This window comes from Aulonocara stuartgranti (assembly GCF_965226115.1).
Source record: "Aulonocara stuartgranti genome assembly, chromosome: 16".
In the NCBI taxonomy this organism is placed as follows: domain Eukaryota; kingdom Metazoa; phylum Chordata; class Actinopteri; order Cichliformes; family Cichlidae; genus Aulonocara; species Aulonocara stuartgranti.
Genome location: NC_138952.1, coordinates 10,739,459 through 10,763,316, shown reverse-complemented (window position 1 = coordinate 10,763,316; position 23,858 = coordinate 10,739,459). Strand labels below are relative to the sequence as shown.

General features: G+C 39.4%; 1 protein-coding gene across 2 annotated transcripts; it reads right to left on the bottom strand.

The window, feature by feature from the left end:
- Nucleotides 1-1,870: 1,870 nt before the first annotated feature.
- On the bottom strand, nucleotides 1,871-23,246 carry agpat3 (1-acylglycerol-3-phosphate O-acyltransferase 3). 2 transcript variants are annotated; one of them, XM_082508642.1, is made up of 10 exons: nucleotides 23,006-23,246; nucleotides 10,267-10,324; nucleotides 9,861-10,091; nucleotides 9,038-9,207; nucleotides 8,769-8,930; nucleotides 7,154-7,307; nucleotides 6,957-7,059; nucleotides 5,797-5,872; nucleotides 4,778-4,976; nucleotides 1,871-4,484 (listed from the first exon to the last, which is right to left on the bottom strand). In XM_082508642.1, the coding sequence occupies exons 3-10, from the start codon at nucleotides 10,036-10,038 to the stop codon at nucleotides 4,393-4,395; spliced, it is 1,134 nt and encodes a 377-aa protein (XP_082364768.1). In that variant the 5' UTR covers nucleotides 10,039-10,091; nucleotides 10,267-10,324; nucleotides 23,006-23,246; the 3' UTR covers nucleotides 1,871-4,392. The 2 variants fall into 2 exon arrangements, with proteins under 2 accessions (XP_082364768.1, XP_082364767.1); XM_082508641.1 differs by lacking the exon at nucleotides 23,006-23,246 and adding an exon at nucleotides 17,857-18,349.
- Nucleotides 23,247-23,858: the final 612 nt, after the last annotated feature.

Sequence of the window (23,858 nt, the reverse complement as noted above, 5' to 3'; positions counted from 1 at the left end):
GTCCATGCTCAGAGGTGTACACACGGGTGATCACACCCACAAACTACACCCTTTTTGGCTCCTACCTCAAAGCACACTGTGTTCTGTTGATCTTATGTGCTGCACAATAATGTTTAATATTTAGTATTTACTGTCATATTCCCATATATCATTGTGATGTTGTTTATTCTATTACTCTTGTTCTCTTCTGCTTGTTTTCTTTTTTCTTTCTCAACAGGTGATCCAGGTGATTGATATATGCATTTTTTTCTTTCTTATTTTTCTGATCATTCTGTTGGTTTTTGTTTTTTGCCCTTCTCCCCCGTCCCTCTTCTCAGCTGTTTCTCTTTCCCTCTTTCTTTCTCCCCTTCTTTCCCCCAGTCAAGTCTGTCCCGCATTCAGCAAGTGAAAATAAAATAAACAATAAAAGGTGAATCAAATGGACCATTACGGCAAGGCTGGGATGGTCAATTTGGTAAAGTAAATCCGTTGGGCATCTTTCTTTGCCTTTAGACAACAATTCTGATGGCAAAAGAGCCAAACGGGACAGGCAAAAAAAATAAAATAAATAAATAACCATGAGGTCCTGGTGGGCACATGGCCACGCAGCCTGCTGTTTTCATATTTACCGGCCTGGGGTCTTGAACAGAATAGTGAACCCGTCTTTCAGGGGTACTGACCACAACCACTTTACCAAGTCCGTTATCAAGACTAGTTTGTCACATCTTCACATCTCTGCTGGTGTCAACCATCTTTCGGCCAAGGATGGTGTTCAATCATTTCCTAAGAGGACAATCCTAAGCTCCTGACTGTTTGTTCTCTACTAGCACAGAGCACATGTCATTCATGTTAACACGCATTTTCATGTCGCTGCTGGTGTCAAACATTTTTTTAATCAGATTTGTAAAATTGTAAAAACTATTTATTAGTCTTGCCTTCTCCGAGTTGTCTTCGAAATGTTTTAGGGGCTTTTGATCAAACAAGACAGCTTTTAACAAAAGCAAAAATGACACTTTTTCAGCTTTGCTTCCTCAGAAACCCATTTTTATTAATTATTCCAATGCAGAGTTAATGCCACAGCTGCTGTATTGCCAGTCTGTAAGAGTCCCTGAGTCAGAATTAACTCGATTCAGTGACTGTGCAATATCGTACATCATGCAAAAAGTAACTGACTACAGTAAGAAACAATGATTAATTACAAATTGTGAAAAATGCTTTGTAAGCATCCACTGTGAGTACAGCGTTCCATCTGTGGTTTAATTAGAAGTGAGGCATCGCTGATGCTATTTACAGCTCCAGAGTGTTGAGTGTGACCTTTGCAGATAATTTTGTAAACTGCACCCAGGACAGCTGGGTTTAAATCTTCATCTGCTGTAGCATTTTCTTCACAGTTTAGTAAGATAAACTTGTGGTGCATCTATACCTTTTCTAAAGCTGAGCATCTCATAGTCATCATTTACATAATGTACATATTTATACAGACTCGATATCCCGTCACACCTTGGACATCCGATTGTTAATGTGTCATTCAAAAGGTCTAAAGAGCAGCTAAATACATCTCTACAATATCTAAAGGTGAGCATGACATTCATCATTTGTGTTATATACATATGTTCAGTTTACACAGTCCTCACATTATGTCACACTTGTGACTTAATACTGCATGTCAAATGAAAATTGTGGATGTGTTATGATGAATTACGGTGGATGGATGCCTGTGTGAAAGTTCTTATGGAGAAGTGATGGAAGGTGGAAATGGTTAAATCAGATCCCTGTGTTGACTCTAGTGGACCCCTCCCGTCGTCTATGGTGTCAAAACTGAGTTCCTTTCACCTGAAGTGCTGCATGCACAGAGAAACTCACAAATCCAAATAAGTCAAAGGAGTAGGAGTTGCTTTGTGATCAAATTCTTTAATATTCTCAAGTGTTTAAAATTGAAGAAAACATAAAAACAGCTGTAGAAAACAAAACAAAAGCTGAGGCGAGAGGTTCCACTAACTGGATTATCTTTGAGATTTCAGAAAATCGTGCAGCTAATCTAGTGTTGTAAATTTTAACGTCACATTTGATCGCATTTAGGAATTAAGAAAATGGGGAGGGAAGAAAAGACATTTGTAATATTTCTTTACTGAATAATAAAAAAAAAAAAGCATCCAGTGTTAAACGTTTTTGCAAATACTGGTTTGCACTTCTCAGCAGCGTCTTCTGCTTAAGAAACTGATTCATACTAAATAAGAGGATTTGATGGGCTGAATTTCTATCCGGTTGTTGGTTTTGATTTGATGGAAAATAGAAGAGACAAGTGAGGATCCTAAAGCTTTTACAAATATTTAAAGTAATCTCAAAGTATCTCTGTGTACAAATGTGGATTAATTAAAAACAGGTTTCCTCACAAGAGCTGATTACATCCATGCCAACCTCCCAGCTCTACTAGTACATATGTTTATGTACTTAAACAAAAACTTTCAGTCCTTCACTACCACAGCGGTTAGCGTCTATGTTTTCACACAAAAACATAAGCAGCACTAATTAAGGCTTGCATGAAATCTGTAGTTAACTAAAGAAAAAGGGAGGTATAGGACATTTAGCTGCTGAGACATTATGATTATGAAAAAAAAAAAAAAAAAAAAAAAGTAGGATAAACACTACATGTGGCACGGGAAGGTAAGGAGAGCACACAACATAAAAATACCCCCTCCCCATCTTTTTCTACCATTAGCTTTTATGTTGGACCTCGAAACATGGCTCAAAAACTGTATTGTACTGTAGCAGCCAAAAGATAATCTGAGATATAACTACAAGCAGTCATGTTTGGGATGCTAAAATCCAGAACTGTATGTGCTTAAGCAGCTGTCTTTAACTGATGTACACAGGATGCCTTTAAAAAAAAAACCAAACAAAAAAAACGAAAACTGGACTGTAAGTTGTTTACTCAGTTTGGGGGATCAAACCAAACAAATGCATGCTGCTCCACCATGCATCACTGTAATGGAGGGAGGGAGAGAGGGTGGAGACGCAAGTGAGATGTTGGTGCTTGTTTTAAAGGGGTGGCGGATAAGCAATCCCTTGCCTGAGCAAGCCTGACTTAAGGCAAAGGTTAAAATATCAATACTACAGTCTAAATATCAGGAGAGCAAATCAATATGCTTTCAGATGTGTGGCTACATGTTGGTGACCTTTTCCTGGATTCTGGCTCCACTGACAGGTGAGTCATGACTGGTAATCGGCGTGGGTGGCATGTTGAACCTTGCCAGTGTTTGGTTCAATTAACATCACATTTAGGAGGTCAATTGAAAATGAATGAGAACATGTATGCAAGCTAGTAAATGTAAAAAGACAGAAAACAAAAACTGAAAAGTGTCTGTGGGTTTGGGTTCTGAGGGGTACAAATGAGACCTGTAACAGATGGTAGGTATCCTTGATAAGGACGGTTTTCACATTCAGAGCCCTTGATGTAAGTTTGACACCAGCCTTTCCAAACCAGGATGTAAAAGGGGTCAGACCATCATAATCACAGCAGTAAGATGGAACAGTGATTTTACCACATGTACACCACTAAAAATGATGTGGAATTTTGATTCTCCGCCCACGCACGTCTGTTGCTATCCCAGTACAATCAAGGTGAACTGTATCGCATTGTTTGTGTCAAAATAATTACAAATTACAAGAGGGGGGAAAAAAACAACTTTTTCACCTTCACTGTACTGGTATAGTTGTGCTCAAAGGCATATAAGAACCTTAAGTATGTGGCTGGCTATATACAGCTAAAACTGGTCAATTCTGCATGATTTTGGGTGAAGTTGACCCTGTTAAGGAAAACCAGGCTGGGCCTCAAGGCACCGATTCCCATTACAAGTCCCACTCAGTGAGAAAAGGGAGGGAGACGTCCTGTATGTTACACACTGCTGTTGTGGAAATGCGCCTCCGCTGGGATGGAGGTTAGAGATTAGAAATATGTATCGACTCGTGTTCTGTGGACAAAAAAGAAACAGCGTGTCACCCACTACCCATTGGCTGATGACTGTGACAGGGAAACGAGGTAGGAAGTGGTAGTTCATGTGAGCTCAGACATGTTAGAAGCTTAATGTTGGGTGTTACTGAGATTTAATGGGATCTGGATTGAGGGGGAGGTGGTGGCTAACTGGATTTAGAAAGATGCAGGAGAATACAGTGCTGCATCTCCCCCTCGTTATAATCTGTGATACACCAGAGAACTTGGACCCCAGACCCTCTATACTCCCTCACTCTAGTGCCACTAGAAATGTTAGGTCTGGCTTCTATAATGTTTTCACAGCTGGGACTCCTCCCCAGCCTACCAACTGACTCGACAGTAGGAGGAGAATGGAGTTGGGATGGGGTGAGACACCGCAGGGTGGCCAACAGAAACGGCCATTCACAGGAGGGAGTGACACTTTAGTTTTGTTTCTTGGCCTCTTGGTTGCCGTAACTGGAACCTGTTTTCTTCACCTCAGTGACCCCTATGAGGCGGCGGATCGCTATAGAGGCTGCAGAGAGAACAAAGGAGAAGGGGGGGGGACACAACAGGTCAGGAAAAAACCTCACGAGCTTTAAATGAAACAAGCTACATCAGTTTTCATTCTGGGCAGGTGACTGGTTGAATTATACATCCATGACTGACCAACTTCAAAACAGTCAAATACCCAAAACCACAGGAGCTAAAGAACTCAGACTTTACTCTTTTTGCAAGTACAATTAGTGCCAAAAAAGAACCTTGAAAAGTGCAAAACACTAACAGGACATGAGCACCAAACTGTCTAAAAGGTAAGGTTTGACCTACCTACGATGAGGAAGAGTATAAAGCCAATAATGAGGAGAGGGGAGCCACTGACGACCACTCCGCAGGCAAAATTGATGAGTGGTGAAAGCAGCAGTGTTGCCCAAAACAGGAAGTTGAGCAGCGTCCACAGCCTGCGCGGTGGGATAATTGTGGGTCCCGGGAACTTGCCTTCCTTATTGTACATTTCCTGTAAAGCATCCTGGGAGTTGGGAAAGATAGTGGTTACCTTTGTGCTTAATTTGATTTGAAACGACAGGATTTGCTGATAAATTTGACATCTGATTAAAAATAAAATAAAGATCAGGATATGAATTCTAGGAGAAAATAAAAAAAACAAATTGACCCTAGTCATGCTGTGGGGGGCAGTGTGTTGATATGGTACATAGTTCTAATGGTCGTCACCACCTTTATTTTCACATCCTGCATAAGAAACGTCTTTTTCAGGATAGCAATACTATCAACAGGCAAAATTATGGGATAATGAATGGTTTTGAGTGTAAACAGGGCTTCAGTTATGTGGCCTTCAGAGTCACAAACTGTGTTTTTGACATACAAAGTAATAGAGCAGTTTTCCACCACGATCTTCAAAACACCTACTGAGGTAACGTCTCTTGGAAGGAAGGAATTTACCACACTCTGAGATGAGTTCTCATGACCCAACACCTAATTAAGATACTTTAGTTTATCCTTTAATTTGTCACCTGCTCAGTATCCACAGGTTATGGTGTCTGAGTGTACCTCCTGTAGCTTAATGACGTTAACAAGTTCAAGAGTTGGTAATGTTTGGGAGGGAAAATAGATTGGGCTTGATATCAAATTAGAGAGAAAAAAAAAACAACAAAAATAAAAAACTTGTCAGTGAATTCTTTCAGCAACAATGGGAAGTGGAAGGAAAATTTCCATGACACTGGGTACTAACCCCCCCCCCCCCCCCCTTCCCCCATATCCCCCAAACAACAAAGCTGTTAACCCAAATTAACAGTGATCTGGCATTTTAGGAGTCTTTAATGTGAGATTACCTTCTCCTGGTACAGCTTGTGTAGCCAGTTGGCACACTCCTGCTCATCGTCTGGTATATCCTCCACAGAAAACCGCCTGGATGTAAAACAGCAAATAACCATTGGAAGCAGATACAGTTTACCTTCAGTGTCTCAATATTTGGAAACAGGCAAATAATGAATAAAGTTATGAATGAGACGATATCCTGCAGCTAGAGTCGACCACTTCAAAAAGACCTTGCTAATTTACGCAGCATTTTGCGGAGGAATGGACAAAGCAAAAAGTATTAAATTGAACTGAAATAGAGAAGCAGGAGATAAAAATATGTAGATTGCTGTGACCTTTATAGTCCATCAGGTTTCATTGGAAAGATGCATTAGATTATTAATGGCACAAAAAATGTGTTTGTTTTCCAGTTTTGTTCCTTTTCCACCTGTTAATTATTTTGCTCGTGATTCTGGTTGATGGAATGACAGGCAGCTAATGTGTGTCTGAAGGCCACTACACATTCAGCACAACAAAAAGCAAACCACAATCATAGCCAGCCACACCAAAATAATCACTGTCGAGATAAATTCACATAAACAGCACTCAGGCACTTTTTAAACAACCCCATCAGGTTAATTCAAAAATGTAAACATATCTGCTGAGCAGTTTGCACGCACGCACGCACGCACGCACGCACGCACACACACACGAAAGAGAGAAAAAAACTCAAAGACATTTGGTCTGTAGTAGCAGCTTCTTGCCACCAGGTGCCTCCCTCTTCCCAAACACAATTCCCTCTGATACATGAACATTATCATACTAAGTGATTTCAGGTCACTAAAACAGTATTTTTACCCGTCTTCAGTCAACCTGACCTTGAAACTAAAAACAAAGTGTCCACCACCCTCCTGCTTTCAGCTTTATTTAAGTAAAATCACACTAGTGCTCCAATCTGTCTGTCTATAACAAGCTCCGAGCTCAGGGGAGCACCCTGGCCATTAAAGCTAATGTCCTGGAGTCTAGCCAGTCTCAGTGCCTCTTTGATTATTACAGGACAAAATGCAGTTGGGAGGAGGCCAAAATGCTTAAAACTCATTTATTCTAGTTTACTTGAAGAAACAGCTGAGCGTGCAGTGCCATATTACAAAAAGTGATTGTTCAAAAGTAGAGAGCGGGCATCAGCGGTGCTTACCTTACAGACATATCAGCTTTGTACTTCTTGCCATTGACAATGCCCAGGAGGGTGGGAGTCTGGTTGTCTTTGAAATTCAGAGTCACATCATACACAGCAGTTACTGTTGAGAGAAAGAAGAGCAGGCTGTAAGCAAAATACAAAATAAAAGAAATGCTCTGAACATAGTTTTTGTGTGACTTGCGCGTGAATGCCACCTGTGCCCTTAAGACACTGCAGTGTGGTGGTGAATCCTTTGGTTCGGGGTAATAGGTGATATTTGAGTATGGGCAGGCCTTTACTCTCTGCAACCTGCATACTGATTTGGTGCTTTTTCTCTGTAAAGCGGGTGCCCTCGCAGTACAGCAGAAACTGCAGAGAGAAAGGAGGAAGAGTTGTGTTAACACACACACACACACACACACACACACACACACACACACACACACACACACACACACACACACACACACACCAAAATTAAAAAAAAAAAAATCTCCAGCTTAAGGTGACCTCTTATCCTGACCCATCCACTACCCTACTTCTGTTAGCTGGAGTACAAATCAAGGTCAACTCAATTTAACAGTACGCTAAAATACAGTCAACTCAGGATACCCGTTTGTGCCATCAACTTGTTGTGTCAGTCTGGGTTTTCTGAATCTGTCCATTAAAAACGTGCAGTTTTTGGCACAAGATAATCATCATAGCTAACAGCAAGGTGCAGCTATGTTACTGCAGCCAGTATTACAGTAGATGCAGTTGAAAACATTAGATCTTTACAAGTTTATAGACTTGTCATTAGCATTCCTCCTTAATGAAGGCAGGCGCAGATCCGACTGGAATTACTATATTGTGTAAGACAATTTTCTTTCAGCTACAACCCTGACAGTGTTAAACGGTGTGAAGAGCCAGGTAAAAAAAAACAAAGATAATTAATACTTATTGGCTGATTTGCAAATCTTATTTCACATCACCAAGTATTATGTAGCTATACAAAGCCATATCGAACAACAAAAGTAATTTGAAGATGAAACAAGGAAGGCATTTGTTTCCTCAACTGTATCGCTAATTTGTGGTCGTTAGGGAAGCCACAGAGTGGCTCTGCACAAGCAGGACCTTCTGCATTTACCAAAACCACCCAAACCATGGAAATACGAAAAAAAACCAACAAAAAAAAAAAACCAACGTGGAATTCCTTGCTAAACCCAAATCCTGCTTTTTACTCTAGGCCTAAGCTGTCACCAGGTAAAACGTGATGGATGTAGAGAAAATGTACGTTTTATTTATTTATTTTAAAGACAAAAGAGGCATTTGTGGTCTGAAGCATAATGAATGTCTATTCAGTCTGTTTACGCACAGTGGATACTTGTGTTCATGATGTCTGACAGAAAACAAACAAACATACAAACTCATGTTGAGGCCCTTCAAATAACGCTGCTGTACTCAGAACTATTCGTGTATCACTGCCAAGATAAATTCAGTAGGAAGAGAAACTGGGGCAAAGGGCAGAAACTACAGCATCAGATAGATTATAGATCATTCCCTTTAAAAGTCTAGAAATGTTTTGTTATGTATGTTCCATCTTATCTTAGTTTGGCTGTGCAGTGATTACTCAATTTGCAGGTGACAGTTGATGCAACGACTGGTTTAACTTAAAAGAATTTACAACCTTGTCTGAACTGTTAGAATCACAACACTTATGTATCTTGAAGAGGATATTTCACAATCTTGATTGAGCAACTGGGTTGCAATTGAGACAAGTAGTTGTCTGTAAGATGAACTTTTACACCTAAACCACAGTCCAGGCGACAGACAAACTGTGACTGTACCTACCCACATATATTCAGGATAGTCTTTGAGCCTGTCTAGGCCTTTGAAGACAGTGTTTCGGTCCTCTTCCCACTTTCTTTTGCAGAAAACAATTTCTAGAAAGTACCACGTCCAGCCAATTAGAGGGACCTTCAGGAGCTCATGTTTGGCTAGCACTTTTGAACTCTAAAGAAAGAGGAAAGACATTTTTATACAACTCTGACTTCACTCTTAAGAAAAAAGCAAATACTGTTGATAAATGTTAATCATTTAAAGTGTGGTGCTCAACTGACCCCTAAAACGCCATATCTTTCACACATGGTCCATCCACACAGAAAGTCAATCTCAAAGTTGTGGTTGAGGATGATGATGACATGCTCCTTGCCAAACTTGTCCACCGTAGCCTGATCGGTGTATAGGGTGCATTCTGTGCCCGACCACCACTCCAGCAGCATCACCAGCTCTGCACAGTGACGATGATGCAGCAGGAACATTAGAAAGTTAGAGGAGAAAATTCATCACTTGGAGCATTTTCAGTGTAAACCATACACAATGTACTAAATGGAAGTATATTTGTGTTACATTATATTTATATTAATCCCTCAAAACAGTCTACCAACACTGCAGAGAATTATCAGCAAATCTTTGTGCGTTTAGGATTCGTGTAATTTTAGATAATTACTCTGGAGCACATTTAATGTCTGTCATAGGGTTAATAAAAGCAGCTGAAGTCATTAACAGCAAAAAGCTGACTCTAGAAAGCAGCTGACAGACAATTTTAATGAGTAACTGGTGAAAATTGTGGAGGCTGTAGCTGCTTAGGACTCATTTAATTTAGCTAAAAGGAGACTGAATATAAAGCCCTTCTACACAGAAAGTGTTTCAAACATTCAAGTGGAAAATGCAGCTGAAACCCTTTCTATGTAGACAGCATAATATCCAACAGATGGCCCAAACACAGCTCATTGTATGTGACACCATTGCCAGATTTGTAATTATTTGCAATCTGTGAATTTCAGAATCGACACTTGACACCTTTTCTTGTTTACATATTTAAAAGACAATTAGCATTTCTACATAAACCTGCAGCAACACATGAGAATCATCTATACTCACGGCTCCAGAGGGAGTAGGAGAGCCGGCAGTTGATTCTGCGATAGAGCTGCCTGTTGATCGGCCAGAGGATGCAGGTGCACAGCTGAATGAAGTTTATAATGAGGCCGCTCACCACAAACACAAAGCCCATCAGCAACTGCAAGATGAACAGGCTCTTCAGGTAGGCCAGCAGAGCCATGGCTGAGGAGCCTGGAGGGCTGAGTGGGCTCCTCTCTATACACTACGACCAACCTGAGGAGGGAGCAGAAAAAGAAGGTGAGCACAGTGAGTGCAAAAGGAAAAAAGACATGCAGGGTACTAAATAAGGAACAGATCAGTGTAAACACAAGGTTATCAGGTGTTTGTGTCAGGTGATCCTCAGGCAAACATGCTTTAAGATGTTCAAAAGGGCAACAGTGACTCTTACCACGGTGGAGTCCTTTTACAAGCCCCGTTTACACGGCCCTTCTGCCAGCACCACAGACCTGTGAACAACAGCAGAGGATAGGCTCAGGCAACAGTGATGGGAGTCGGACTAGACTGCAGAGCCATTACAGCAGAATTTAATAAATGTATAATGCCCGTTTCAAACAGGATGAATTATTTTAGCTAATAACATAAGGAGGCCAGAGACAGATATTGTTCTTCAGTGTGGGTGAAAGGCGAATCAAAAGGGGAAGGCTATGAAACCTGGCTGACCAACCCGGGTATTTACAGACAAGTTTCGACACTGAATGTAGCTTCAAAAATTGCATCTACGTGGATGTATGTATCTCAGAGCTTGCACAGTATGCCAATATGCATGTGAACCACTTTAGGACAAGTCTTGCAAAGTAACGTGTCACTATTCATACATAATTGATGTCAAAGATGAGCTGATATCATCATCATCATCATGGATGAATTTTCAGCAATAGTCACAGGAGTACAAAGCTGCATAGCCCTCAAATTTCAAAGTTTTAGACAGGAACCTTAAATGCAAAACAAATATTTCAACAGAGAACATCTTAAAAAATGTTTTAAACAAATAAAACTGAACTGACAGCTTCAAATCTCTTCTTCTATGGTGAATCAAATAAAAATGATAAAGTAGTCAGCATTTTGAAGACATCATCAACCTTGAACATAATTTAAGTTTACGAGCCAGAAGCCCACACAGAGACCCGGGTTACTGAGTCCTGTCTGGGCTTGTAATTTTCTTGTAGCTTCTCCATTTTCCTTCAGTAGATGAAGTGGGAACATCTGATTGCCCTGAGGTTAGGGCACGATAGTTAGCTCTGAGCTGCTGTATGCAAGTCTTTATGAATACACATAACCAGTTGATTAAAATGAATTGAACTCAGTATTATTCACAGAAGATGTAAATACATTAATCTGTGTGCTACCAGATGTTGTTCTCTTACATAGTGCTTTTCTACTCTGAGCACTTAAAGCGCTTTACACAACTTGCCTCATTCACCTAGTCACACAAGCACTTTTGTGCTTTCTAACATTCACACAGTCACACTCTGAGAGCAACTTAGGGTTAGTATCTTGCACAAGGATATTTGGCATGCAGACTGGAGCAGAGATCAAACCACCAACCTTGCAATCCTCTACCTCCAGTGCTACCTCATATAAGCCAAGTTAAATTAAATGTAAACATATAGAACCAAATAAAACTAAAAAAACTTTCTAAAGATACAATGGAAAATAATTGAATAAATAATTTCAGTGTATAACTGAAGTTAATCAGGAATCAAGTAGTGAACTTGAAAGAATTAATTCAGCAGTAAAAGTAAAACTCTTCTCATTATCAAAACTAAAGTTGTTTTTCACAAACATAACTATTTGTGCCAGCAACATCCACATGAGTTTTCAACTGCATAAACTAACATAACTGTGTCAGAAAACAAGCAAAAAGGGAAGCCGTGTACTGTCTGCCTGCATGCTGAACAAGGGACAAGAAAACACTGTGTGCTTGGTGAGCGTCCAAATGACAACAGTCTTCAACCACAGTCTTCAACATGTTATCCGAAACGACTTGTTTCTTGTTCCCATTAAATATACAAAGCATGTGTAACCAGTAGAGACATCAGTAGAGATAACACTTTATGCCCTATACCGATATCATAAATTTGGATATCGGCCGATACCGATATGAATCTGATAGTGTTTTTTTAATCAATAAAACAGTTTTTTTTTTTTTTATATCTTGCTGCATTTTGTATAAGTTCATACTCAAGTTTAAATAAACAACACTAAAGCTATTCTGTTATACCTGTATGTAAAAAAATACACTGCACCCAAAATATTTCATAGTTCAGCAATACTGATCAATCTAATAAACTTAAACCTACTCCATCCTTCCTATTCTGGTATTTTAAAGAGTACTTAGCAGAAATATTAAGCAACCTAACTAATAGGGTTGCAACTTCCCAGCAAAAAAATAAAATAAAATAAAATAAAATAGGGAACCACCCCCCACCTCATGATGCTTAATCGACTTAATCAACTTTAATTTGATGCAGCGTGAAAAAAAAAAAAAAAAAAAAATGCACAGAAATAAATTATTTTTCGAGAATAATTAAATAGATTCAACATCTTTGCAGACTGCACAGGTGGTGTCTTCCCAAAGGAAAAAGTACTAGCTTACTAGGGTATATTAGACTTAACAGTTACTATATACAGTAATGGACTTCTATATATTTTACATCAGATTAAAACTTTGGTTTAAGATTCAGATAATTATTTAGTAAAAGCTAGACACAAACTTTGCTAGATCCGCCCCTGCACAGTTACCAGCCGTCAGCTACATAGAAAAAGATCCTGGTGTAGAAAGTTATATTAAATAAATTCTAACAACAGATTATCAAGCTTAAACGTGCTGCTGTTATTCAGCCGCTGGTTTCCTCTTTCTGGTGCAAAGTGGGCCAAAAACAAAGACAGACGGACTCGCGACAGAAAAGCCGATCAGCTGATCATTAATCAGTTTCGTGATTGAAGTAGCAGCAGGAGAGGGAGGGAGAGAGAGGCAGTCGCTCCATATATCGGTTGTTAAGCTTAACGCGGGAATGCTTTACAGACATTCAGAGATGAACTTACACACTTGCTTTACTTCTCTCTGGGATAACTTCCTCGGAGATGATATGCTGGTTTGGTAGAGAGCCTCCAAATACACACAGCCGCTCTATCACGTGAGCACACTGCTCCTACGTGCTACGGTTATGAGCTGAGTTACGCCATGTCGCAAGTTTTGTGAGGTGCTTTTTTGATATTTAATGGATCGGATTACATTTTTTAAATTTCTCTCCGATATCCGATCCAGTCATTTACGTCAGTATAGGACCGATACCGATATGCAATATCGGATCGGTCCATCTCTAGTAACCAGTACCCATCCTTCACAAATAACGTAGACTGAAGACAATGTGTGAATCAGTTAAGAGGGCTAACAAACTATATTCTAAATTGAGTACTTTATCAATTACAACAAATTATACAACTGTACTAAAAGAGGCAAAATTATGAAGTAACCCAATCTACTGCATTAGCCCTTTTCCAAGACTGCAACAGACTTCTTCAACGACCATCACAGTGAAGAGCAATCCAACCAGTTTTTCATACAACCATATTGCGGACACAAACCTAGATTACAGTGTGTAGGCAACAAGTCTTATCTGGTGTACTCACTATCTCACACACTGCAACCATATATATCAATTTAGCAGTCTGGGTGTAAAGAAAATTAAATCTTAAATGCACACCTGCAGAAGTTTGGTTCAGTCCCATCAGACCATCAACATAAACGTGTTTACAAATCTCTGGACATGAAATCACCCTAAACTTTTCCAAGCATGCACTAACTCTGCATTATGTTACAGATGTGACCTTTGGTCATGCATACAGCATGATAGGGAGGGTGAAGTTAAATACTGCATATTTGTCTTATGGCTGAGATGGGTTAAGAAACACTGTGGTTAATGAGGAAGTCCAGAATAAGTCGCCACGAAGCATTAATAGCAACTACACAAGTAGTCTATAATAGGCTTACTGATAAACTGCAATTCAAGCTTGAAGTTTATACCTTACCTGTGACTGTCAGTCAAATTAGAAGCACGAAAGAGGATTTTTATACGATTATTTTTATTTCTCTGTTTTAACTTCTAACTGCTAATTTTATAATTGAACAAATGAAAGCACAGTGTTTTTTTATGTAAAATAGTGAGTCCATGTTAAAAAACAAAACAAAACAAAAAACCTAGGTTTACAAGCCAAATCAGTGAGACTTTTGTTAATGTTTTTACAGCTAAACGCCTTAACCTTTTCTTGGAAGATTTAACTTTGCACACTGATAGCAGCTGAGTGTAATGTTTGGCCACAAGCTGCCGATGGGAGAAGTTCCCCAACCTTAATTTGCGTTGGCAACCCGCAGCGACTATGAGTGTGTGTGCATGTTAGCTCAGGCGAGTTACTTCTACACACATCATGAACTTTGTCCCAGTTTTACTCCACACACAGCATATGTTCCCCGTGCAGCGCTGGAATCAAACTGAGTCACCTCAAACTTTCACTCAACTCCAACTCGCGGCCATGATTCACAGGACAAACTCAATTTTACACACCAGCAATCAAAAGACACACAGCACATTTAAGAATTAACTGGCCAAAAAAAAAGAAAAAAAGAAAAAAAAGAAAAGGAAACTCATGGGGCAATCGTGGCTCAAGAGTTGGGTGTTCGTCTTGTAATCGGAAGGTTGCCGGTTTGAGCCCCGGCTCGGACAGTCTCGGTCGTTGTGTCCTTGGGCAAGACACTTCACCTACCGCCTACTGGTGTTGGCCAGAGGGGCCGATGGCGCGACATGGCAGCCTCGCTTCTGTCAGTCTGCCCCAGGGCAGCTGTGGCTACAACTGTAGCTCGCCTCCACCAGTGTATGAATGTGAGAGTGAATGAATAGTGGAATTGTAAAGCGCTTTGAGGGGTCCCGAAAAGCGCTATATAAATGCAATCCATTATTATTACTCCCTAACTTTTTCTCATAAGCAGATCTTTTTAAAGCTAAACATGTGAAACTGTATAATTTACACATTCACTTCCATGCAGTTTTTATTTAACATTTTTATGGAGCCAATTAATTGGTTTAACATTGGTAGCCACTAAGTGTTTTTCTATTGTGTTATTTTAATTTTGTTCCAGTTAAATGTTCAAAGATGGTTTAAGGGAGACTTTTTTAAACTGCATTAAATGTTATAAACTTGTATAGCCTTGATCATCACTAAAAATCTAACTTACCTTCTACAAATATGTTAAGGAGATGACTTGAAACATGCCAGTAAACAAGACATGTACTCTTGACACAGTAAATGGTTTCTACATTTTTTTCAAACATCTTTGTGCAGTGAACTTTATTTTTCAAACAACACAATGATCATACGGTGTTCTGTGGTAAGAAACCTGGTCTTCTAAGGCTGTATTCAGTGAGAAATCTACAGATGACGTGCACCTCACTGGAAATGTAACTACAAGTTAGATCAACACAGCTCACTTTTGTGAGCGGAACCACAATTCATTCTGTACATTTCTAGCTATTTTTGCACTGCAGATTTACATTAATTGGTGAAAATGTCTATATACAGTATAATAATCATGGCATCAATATAAGACCACAAAGGTCAGCATGATTCTTGGAGGGAGATTGCTAAAAGTAGTGGAACGGATGTGAAACAATGTATAAAGAAGTGGAAACATTTGAGACAAATACATTTGAAAGAGAAAGTCACATTTATTTATTTATCTATCACAGCTAGCACTGGATGTTAAACGCCGAGACACCGCCACAAGGTAATTAACATCAGCCACATAGGTTACATCGTAGGTTCTATAAAAGGCCTGAAGTCTAAATCAGGCATTACAGACAGGATGACTTCGAGTCCTCTACAACATATATGTTCACTCTATTTGGACTTTTTTTCCTGTTGGCTACTGTAATGTATTGGTACTGCAATAAAACCATGGCAAGGCAACTCATTCTGTCAGGTGAGCCGGCCAAGTGCCTGATTGGATCAGTGTTCGATGTCAGCTATTTAGGTAAGTAGTTCAGTGTTAAGACTACTGCTTTAACCCTTTAAACCCTTTTATTTTGTTATCGTTTTTATGGTTAACTCTGTTTTCCTGGGTCTTCTTTTTTCGGTTACCGGTACTAGTTTTATTTTGTTGTATTTATCCACGATACCTTAAAGGCCGGTCTGTGAAAATATTGTCGGGCATAAACCGGTCCGTGGCGCAAAAAAGGTTGGGGACCGCTGAGCTAGCGCAATAATTTATTTTTTTTTTGCATATGAAACCGGAGGAGTTGTACTTGCATCTTATGCCATCAGCTTGTCCTAGGTCACGGTTTCCTTCCACATATAGCTTTGCAAAAATTGCATAAAAAGAGCTTGCAGGAACAAAAACATAATGTTCCAGAAACACGCTTTGCTTATCCAATCAGCTGTTCGTAGCACTTCCCACATTGAAATAGACGTCAGTGCGAACGATCGCATGTCCGCCATTACCTGCCCGAAACCGGAAGTGATGTCATTTTCGTGGAAAATGTAGTTTTTTACTTGTAGGCCTTAAAAGCCTATACTGGTGTTTTTATAAGTCATGTTTGACTTTATGCTTTTCTGAATAGTTGCTGGGATGCTTACAACTCGAACTGCACTGCTTAAAATAGTTTATTTTGATGCACATGCTGTTTTCTTTGCAAATTTGCATCATAGGATTGTTTTTCGTTTTTTCTGTAGTATATAAAAATTGGTGTATCTCAAAAATAAAACTATGAAGACACTCAAAATAAATTTCTTGTTGTTGTAAACTATTTCTTGCAACTTTTTTGTATTAAAGTTTTGAGGGATAAACCTCTTAAATTTCTCCAAGTAGAAATATATGTAAGAAAAAAAAAAAAAAAAAAAACCGAAAACGATTTTCAATTTTTTTGTAGTTTATTGCACTTTTTTTTTGCAATTTATGTAGTTACTATGGACTTAATGCATACATATTATTAAAATTTGGGCTATAACAGTTGTATTGATGTATAGCAACTTGAAATGCTCCCAAAAATGGCACTACAGCATGTAAAAATATAAAGCAAGCTCTGGCAGCCTTGGTTCTATGGTAGGTCTTAAAGGGTTAATGCTCACATTCACCCTTTCCCTCAATAGGATGAGAATCTCAACAATACTGAGCTTAAAACACCAACATAGATTTAAGTCAAACAAAACGTTGTTGTGCAAAAACCAAACATACTAACATAGAAATACTCTGGAAATTGAAGTTGGTCTGTCATACAAGACATCCAGAAAAATAGAGGAAAAACAGCTGGTGGATGTCCAGCTCCCTGAAGGTAATGGGCCCACCTGTAAGCCCACACAACCTGAAGGAAAGATTAGTACTGCTGACTGTGTTAAAGCTGCTTAAGGCTGGACAGCTGCTGCTGCTCTACATTACCTGAATATAACTTCTATACCAGCTGCTTGCTATAAGTTTTTAAAATGAGAAATGTACATTTAGAGACACTAGTTAAATTATGGAAAAGTTCAACCACATCTTGGCAGGAACTGCTCCTCTATCAAAGCATTTTAATTATAAAAACTTACTTTGGCTTTCAAACGTCTGCGCTCCACTTACAGCAGGGAACAGCCGAATGATGCCTAGGCTGGACTTCAACAGCTACTAGTCTCTAGCAAACACCTGGGGTTTTCCTGGCACTAAATTTGCCTATGGTGGGTGAAGTAACCACAAGTAATCTGACCTGACAGAAGTCTGTGCACTGCCTGTTATTTTTTGGCTATCTGATAAACATTTTAAGCTTAAGGAAAAAAAGCCCCACATTTGCTAACAATATTCAATATTTGGTGGAAGGCCAAAACCTTTTTGGCGGTCATGAAAATATACCTAAAAATGGTAGGATGCATATTAAGTTGTACCATTGCAGCATATTAACGTCTTAATATGCTGGGGAAACAGGACACAACGCTTGTCTCACATTCAACTTACCAGTAGACATAGTAGGCCATTGCCATGAACACCATCGCCCCACAGATCCCAGTGAAGATCATGACAGCACTCTGGTTCAGCATTTTGGCTTCTGGTATTCCACCAGTTCACAGCCAGAAAAAATATATACTAAAAACAAAACAAAGAAAAGGCCTGCAGATAGCAGAGGATAGTCACAAGCTGCCCTGCTTTGTCGCCATAATAATCCCACAGAAGGGAAGAGGGAGATTATGATGATGACAGCGAGAACACAGTCAGATCCCAAGAACCTGTAGGAGGAACTACCTAATCAGCACACGAGTTTACCAGGGACCAATGAACTCGCCCATGAACTCGAGAGTTATTAAAAAGCATAAATCTTCATTTAAATCAGCATAAAGTAAACACCTCAATGAATTGTTATCAGATTTGGCTAAATAATATCAGAAGGAAGTCTAGAAAGACAGACAGCTCACTTCAGAAAGGAAGGAGTCACACATACTGTTTGCAGTGTCTTACAAGCATTCCCATCCTCTAATCCAGTGTATCAGATTAGTGCTGATTAGCAGGCTATGGGTACCCTGGATATGTCACATTCAATTAACATTAACAAAGAGAAGGCCTAGTCTCTGCCCAACCATAGTGAAGTAAAGAGAATAGCATTGTTACGCTAAAGTAACCAATCATAATTTACTGTATTGTGATTGACCTTGCCATAAGCTGCTTGTTACTAACATCTTGCATCATGAAAGTGATGGGTTCAAAGAAATGATCAGCAATATCCTTGAAAAATCTCTTCATGTGATATCTAGTCGTGTTTTCTTATTGGTTTTTTACTGGCTGAAGATGGACCCTTCAGAGGATGGCTATTTGCGTTACCACAATTTGTCAACGAGTCTGATTTACCTTACTTAACAGACGTCTATGAATTTTCTGGTATTTTTTTGGTAATTTTGTTAAAACAAATCAATATATATTTAATCTTGATTAACTGAAATTCCACTTAATAAAACCAGTCAACTAGTTAAGTATATTTATTACAGCCCTAGTGGGTATTCTTTGATGGAAGCACAAAATTCTTTGATGGGATCTGTAACAAATGACCACAAAGCCTGAATCAGAGTTCAGATTATTGCCATGCCTTGGGGATACAGGTCCCCCCCCCCCCCCCAAACAAATGCACATAATCACCTATTGCTTATGTTGTTTCAAACAGTGAAACATCAGCAATAACTTATTGCTGTAACAACCAATCTCAGGCTATTGAATCGGTTAACAGTAACAAGTTGGTAGTGAAAACAGACAGTTTTCAAAGATGGATGCAGTTAACATCGCGACATGCTCAGTAGCTAAAAACCTGTTGATCACAAGTCATGTGAAAATAATGATATCATGGACAATCCTTCTTTCTGAGACTTAGCATGAAACACCTCTGTAAACTGCATTCATATAAAATAAAACATTTAGTCAATTCTGTCTACACAATGGCAAGTCTGTCCACCTGTCAAAGCTGGTTGCCCATTAATTTCATATGCAACTCTAACCTGAATATAGAGATATTATATGCCATGCCAGCATCCTCTTTCCTTGACAGTACCTTGGGTAAGGAAAGGATTTACTACAGATCTCCATTACTCACCCACACAAAGCTAGCACACAGGGCTAGCGGGCAAGTTACCAAAGGCTTCGGATACTTGCACACAGTTAATGTGGTCCGGACAAACTAGCAGACAGAGGCATAAATAAACTGTCAAGTGATAGCTGAAGCGAGTAGGTTGACGTTACAGTACAGTTCTAGGGTCTTACCACCGGGTGTTAAAGCCAAATACCAACGGAGATAAAAATACATGGTGATAGCTGGACAATGAAGGTCATTCATATTTCAAAGCATGAAGAGCTCTAAATCCCTGCACAGCACTACTGAGTGTGTTTTAAAGCCACAACACTTACTACACAAGAGACAAATGTAATTCTTGGCAGGTAAAAGAACACTTAAAGTGCATTTAGTTTCTTTAATTATGATCATGCACGCACAGGAAAGAGCATATGCTGGAATAATGATAATAATAATAATACAGCAAGGAAGATTAAAAGGTGAACTCAACCTGCTGTATTTGCCAAAAATGTGGCTCCAAATGTGAACCTGCCGGTTGAGCTCATGATCATATTAGCATATTTATACTGGTTTGTTTATGTGTGGGGGGAAAAAAAAAAAAAAAAAAAAAACTATGATCCTACTAACGTGTATTGGCTGTGTAGCCATCTGGGACCATTTAAAACTATGAAAATAAAGCAATCTCACCTTTGCATGGTGTCAGTATTACAATAATCACAGCAAGCATTATGGAAATCTAGTCAAACATTTTATGCAAAGCTTCTACATATGGGTTTATCACTGAGGTTAGGTGAAAAGCTGGCTGATGTAAAGAGCCTTGGATCATTTAAACATTAGGTCCTTCAACACAAGACCATTTAAAGGTGGGAATATTATACTGCTACTCCCCTCACTGTTCTGTATAAGACTACAAAGGTTAACAAAAAGAGGGTCAACTAGTAAGAGCAGGGAGAGTTATGTGAAATTCTTAGACAGTTTGAGTATGAATGCACCAGGCTGAATCTGAATGCAGGTAATGAATGCTACAAAAGTTTGACATTGTTCACCCCGATGACACTGCTTAGATAAAGTCTTAACACATGTCTCAAAGTCCAATACTATGCTTGATTACTAGATAAAGGAGATCAATAGGTTACAACTTGTAAATGAGCAAGTCACTGCACTTTGGATCAACAGCTGGTTCAATTATTAATAGCATATATACGTCAACGATGCCTTTAGGTATAGGGCTGTGCGATATGACCAAAATCTCATATCCCGATATAAGACATCTATCGTCCGATAACGATATAAATCACAAAAATTTAACATTTTCTGTAAATTCTGTGAATCTCGGGCAGCTCGACTTGCGTGAAGTGTTTCCAGCTGGGCGTCGTGTACCTGGAATCGAGTGTTAATTTTTAGACATAAGTTGTAACGGCCGCCGTTGTCTTTTTGAGTATTTATTGCACAGCGTGCTGCAGGGAAAAGCGTAGCACTATTTTATTGAGCATCCCACTCTGTTTAAACTATGAAAAGGCTGATTTTATTTTTAACTTTAGTGAGAATACACCTAACAGGTAAATGTGCCGGATGCAGCCATTTTGGATATTAACCTGCCAGCTCCCTAGCACAAAGTCCGATCTGATGTCCAACGACTCTGATGTGGAGATATCGTTTTTTTGAGCATTGACTGTAGCAGTGGGCAGAGCTATATTTTACCTAGCTACCCCAGCCTTCTTTTATTGACTTACTGTCGTTATCTTTGGTAGGATTTATGAATTTCTCCCTTTTCTTTCTTTGTACCATTGTCTTAAATCCTAGGAACTAGTGTTTTTACCCTTTTTTAAAATCCACCTTTTCCCACACTGAAATCAAATCGAGTCTGGCATTCACCTCCTGCACCATCTAAACAAAAAGCACCATTGCCTCCATTAAAAAGGAAGAAAATCCATTACATTTTAGTGCAGAACTAGTGATTCTTTTAAAATTTCTATAACATGACACTAGTGCTTGTAGAAGATACACTTTTACTGCATTGTCAGCGTGTTTGGGATCATTGGTCATGCTGACAAATTTTTTGTAGAATCAACTAAACAAGTGTAACTTGTTCTAGTAACAAAGTGCCTAAAGATACTATTTAAAATTGTTATACAAAACAACTTAGTAGAATAAACAACACTGGTTCTTCTCCAGCCTTAGGTTCCTCTTTTTTCCCCCCCATTCCTAAATGATTTGTGTCAGTGTTAAGAGACTTATAAAGCAAAAACAAAAAATATCATTTCTCTGAAAATCATCAGGTACAAGGACTGGACTGAGAATGAGGGGGGGAGCAGTCAATGTCCAAAGAAAAACTTAAAGACCTGGAGCACTATTGCTCTTTAAAAATATAAATGGCAGCTCAAGACTTATACAGGATTCATTGATCTTGTAAAATTACTAAATAATGAATAGCAGCAGTGATCCAGTCCACATATCCTCCTCTCAAGGTCAATTAAAGGCATGCATAAACACCAACAAGTGGCCCTATATGGCAGTGTGAAGCAGTGGGTGCACACTTTACCATTCAATATTTAATATAAAAAAGTGAAGTTTTATTAACGGACTTCCCTTTTGCCCTTCTGGTTTTACTCTTAGTAGTATGAGACCAAGCTGTCTCTTGCACCAAGCAGTCACATTATCAACACTGGTTTATTTTAAAAAAGGGAAAAAAAAAATCCCCGTTCTGGTATAAAAATGCTGAGAGTTACTTGCCTGTCACGCACTGCTCGTCCAGCTGGTTAAAAGTGAGGCTCAAGAATAAAGTTAGCACGGGTTAAAACAGCCGCAGACTTCAATGAACTTTAGTAACCTCAAGAGTCGTACGAGATCTGTACGCAGGTCAACTCTGAGCCAGCTGGCGCATACGACGTAAAGCGTGACAGAGCGGGGGTGCAATATAGCAACATTTAACTACGAAAAATGAACCCAGTCATAGTTTACCATGAACTCTAGCATATCATACCTTAGTGTCAAAGTGTTGCAGCCCAACCTACTGTATCTGAATGCAAATGCTTAAGATGTCTGTATGCACCAAATGCGGCATGCCTGGGCTGATAGATTCTCAGAGACCAACTAGCCAGCAGGTCCCTTCAATCCTACCACTGACACGGCTTATCTTTTGTCACACATGGCTCGGCTGCGGCCGTTAAGCTAGCTGCTCTGTGAAGTTAAAGTTGCAGGCGCACACACACACACACACACAATTCCCTCAGAAGAAGACGACATTAAAGAAAAAGCCACCCCAACTGTCTTAGCTACTGCCAATAGAGATAGTAAATGTGTGAACACTGGTTCGACTAAATGAGCCGAGCGGCACAGGAAAGACAGGTGCTAACGGTACAAGCTAGCATGCTATATAAGCAACATCCACACAGCGAGGCTAAAAAATGTTTTCTGGCGACAGGATGGCGTCTATTAGATTGACTCTTTAGCTGCTAATCCCTGCCAACTTTCCCCCCATCCTTTGTTAATAGGTACCCGTTATTATCTTAGGCTAGTTAGCCAGTTCTCGTTAGCAGCCAGTGTCAGCCTTACCTGAAGATTATTCGCTGGGGACTCGGTGGGTTTAGTTACACTTTTTCGCCGCTTTCTGGCCTTCTGGGGGCGTAAAATGAGCCTGTCAACAAACGTTGCCCTACTCCGTCGGTTTCCAGAGACGCAATAAAAATGACTTGAGGCAATAGGATTTGCAGGAGCTCTATTGTTTGTCGGTTAAAGCCCCACATTTCCTCCAAACCCATCTGAAGGTGGCCTGTCCTACATCCGGTCCAGCCCCTCATTCATTTTCACAGAGATGCACAAAAATACACAAAAACATGCACAGACGTACTGCAGCGCACTCCCGCCGCTGCTGCAAGTTTGGTTACAGGTAAGAGCAGATAAAGGCATATAATGTCTGTTTTTATTGATTTTTTGCTACCATTTGCAAATATATGTTTACTCCATACAGCGCAGCAGACTAGTGCAGCGATTTCTTGGCCAATCAAATTTAGGTTTTACCCCCTTAAATTTTCTGTTTCGGGAAGAAAACCTGAATCTTCAGTTTAAAAAAAATGATATCATAATGTAACATCAAAATAAAAGAAAGTCACTGTTTTTAAACTAGTTGGGGTTTTTTTTTTAACATGACTACTATTACTAACTGCCTACATTATTACATATCAGCCCTATACTCTCAGTACATCTTAGTCGACTTTACAATTTTGTCCCATATCTAGCTTTTCTACACCTTTTATCTAAAATTCTACCATTTTCTTGGCCTTGCATTCAAAATACTACATGAAGCATTTTATTCACGTACAGATTCCCGCTTTGCAGTGTCATGTCACTGGTTTTTTTCATTTCCTCAGCAAGTGTGCATGCTCGATTAACTTTAAGCCTCTTTAGC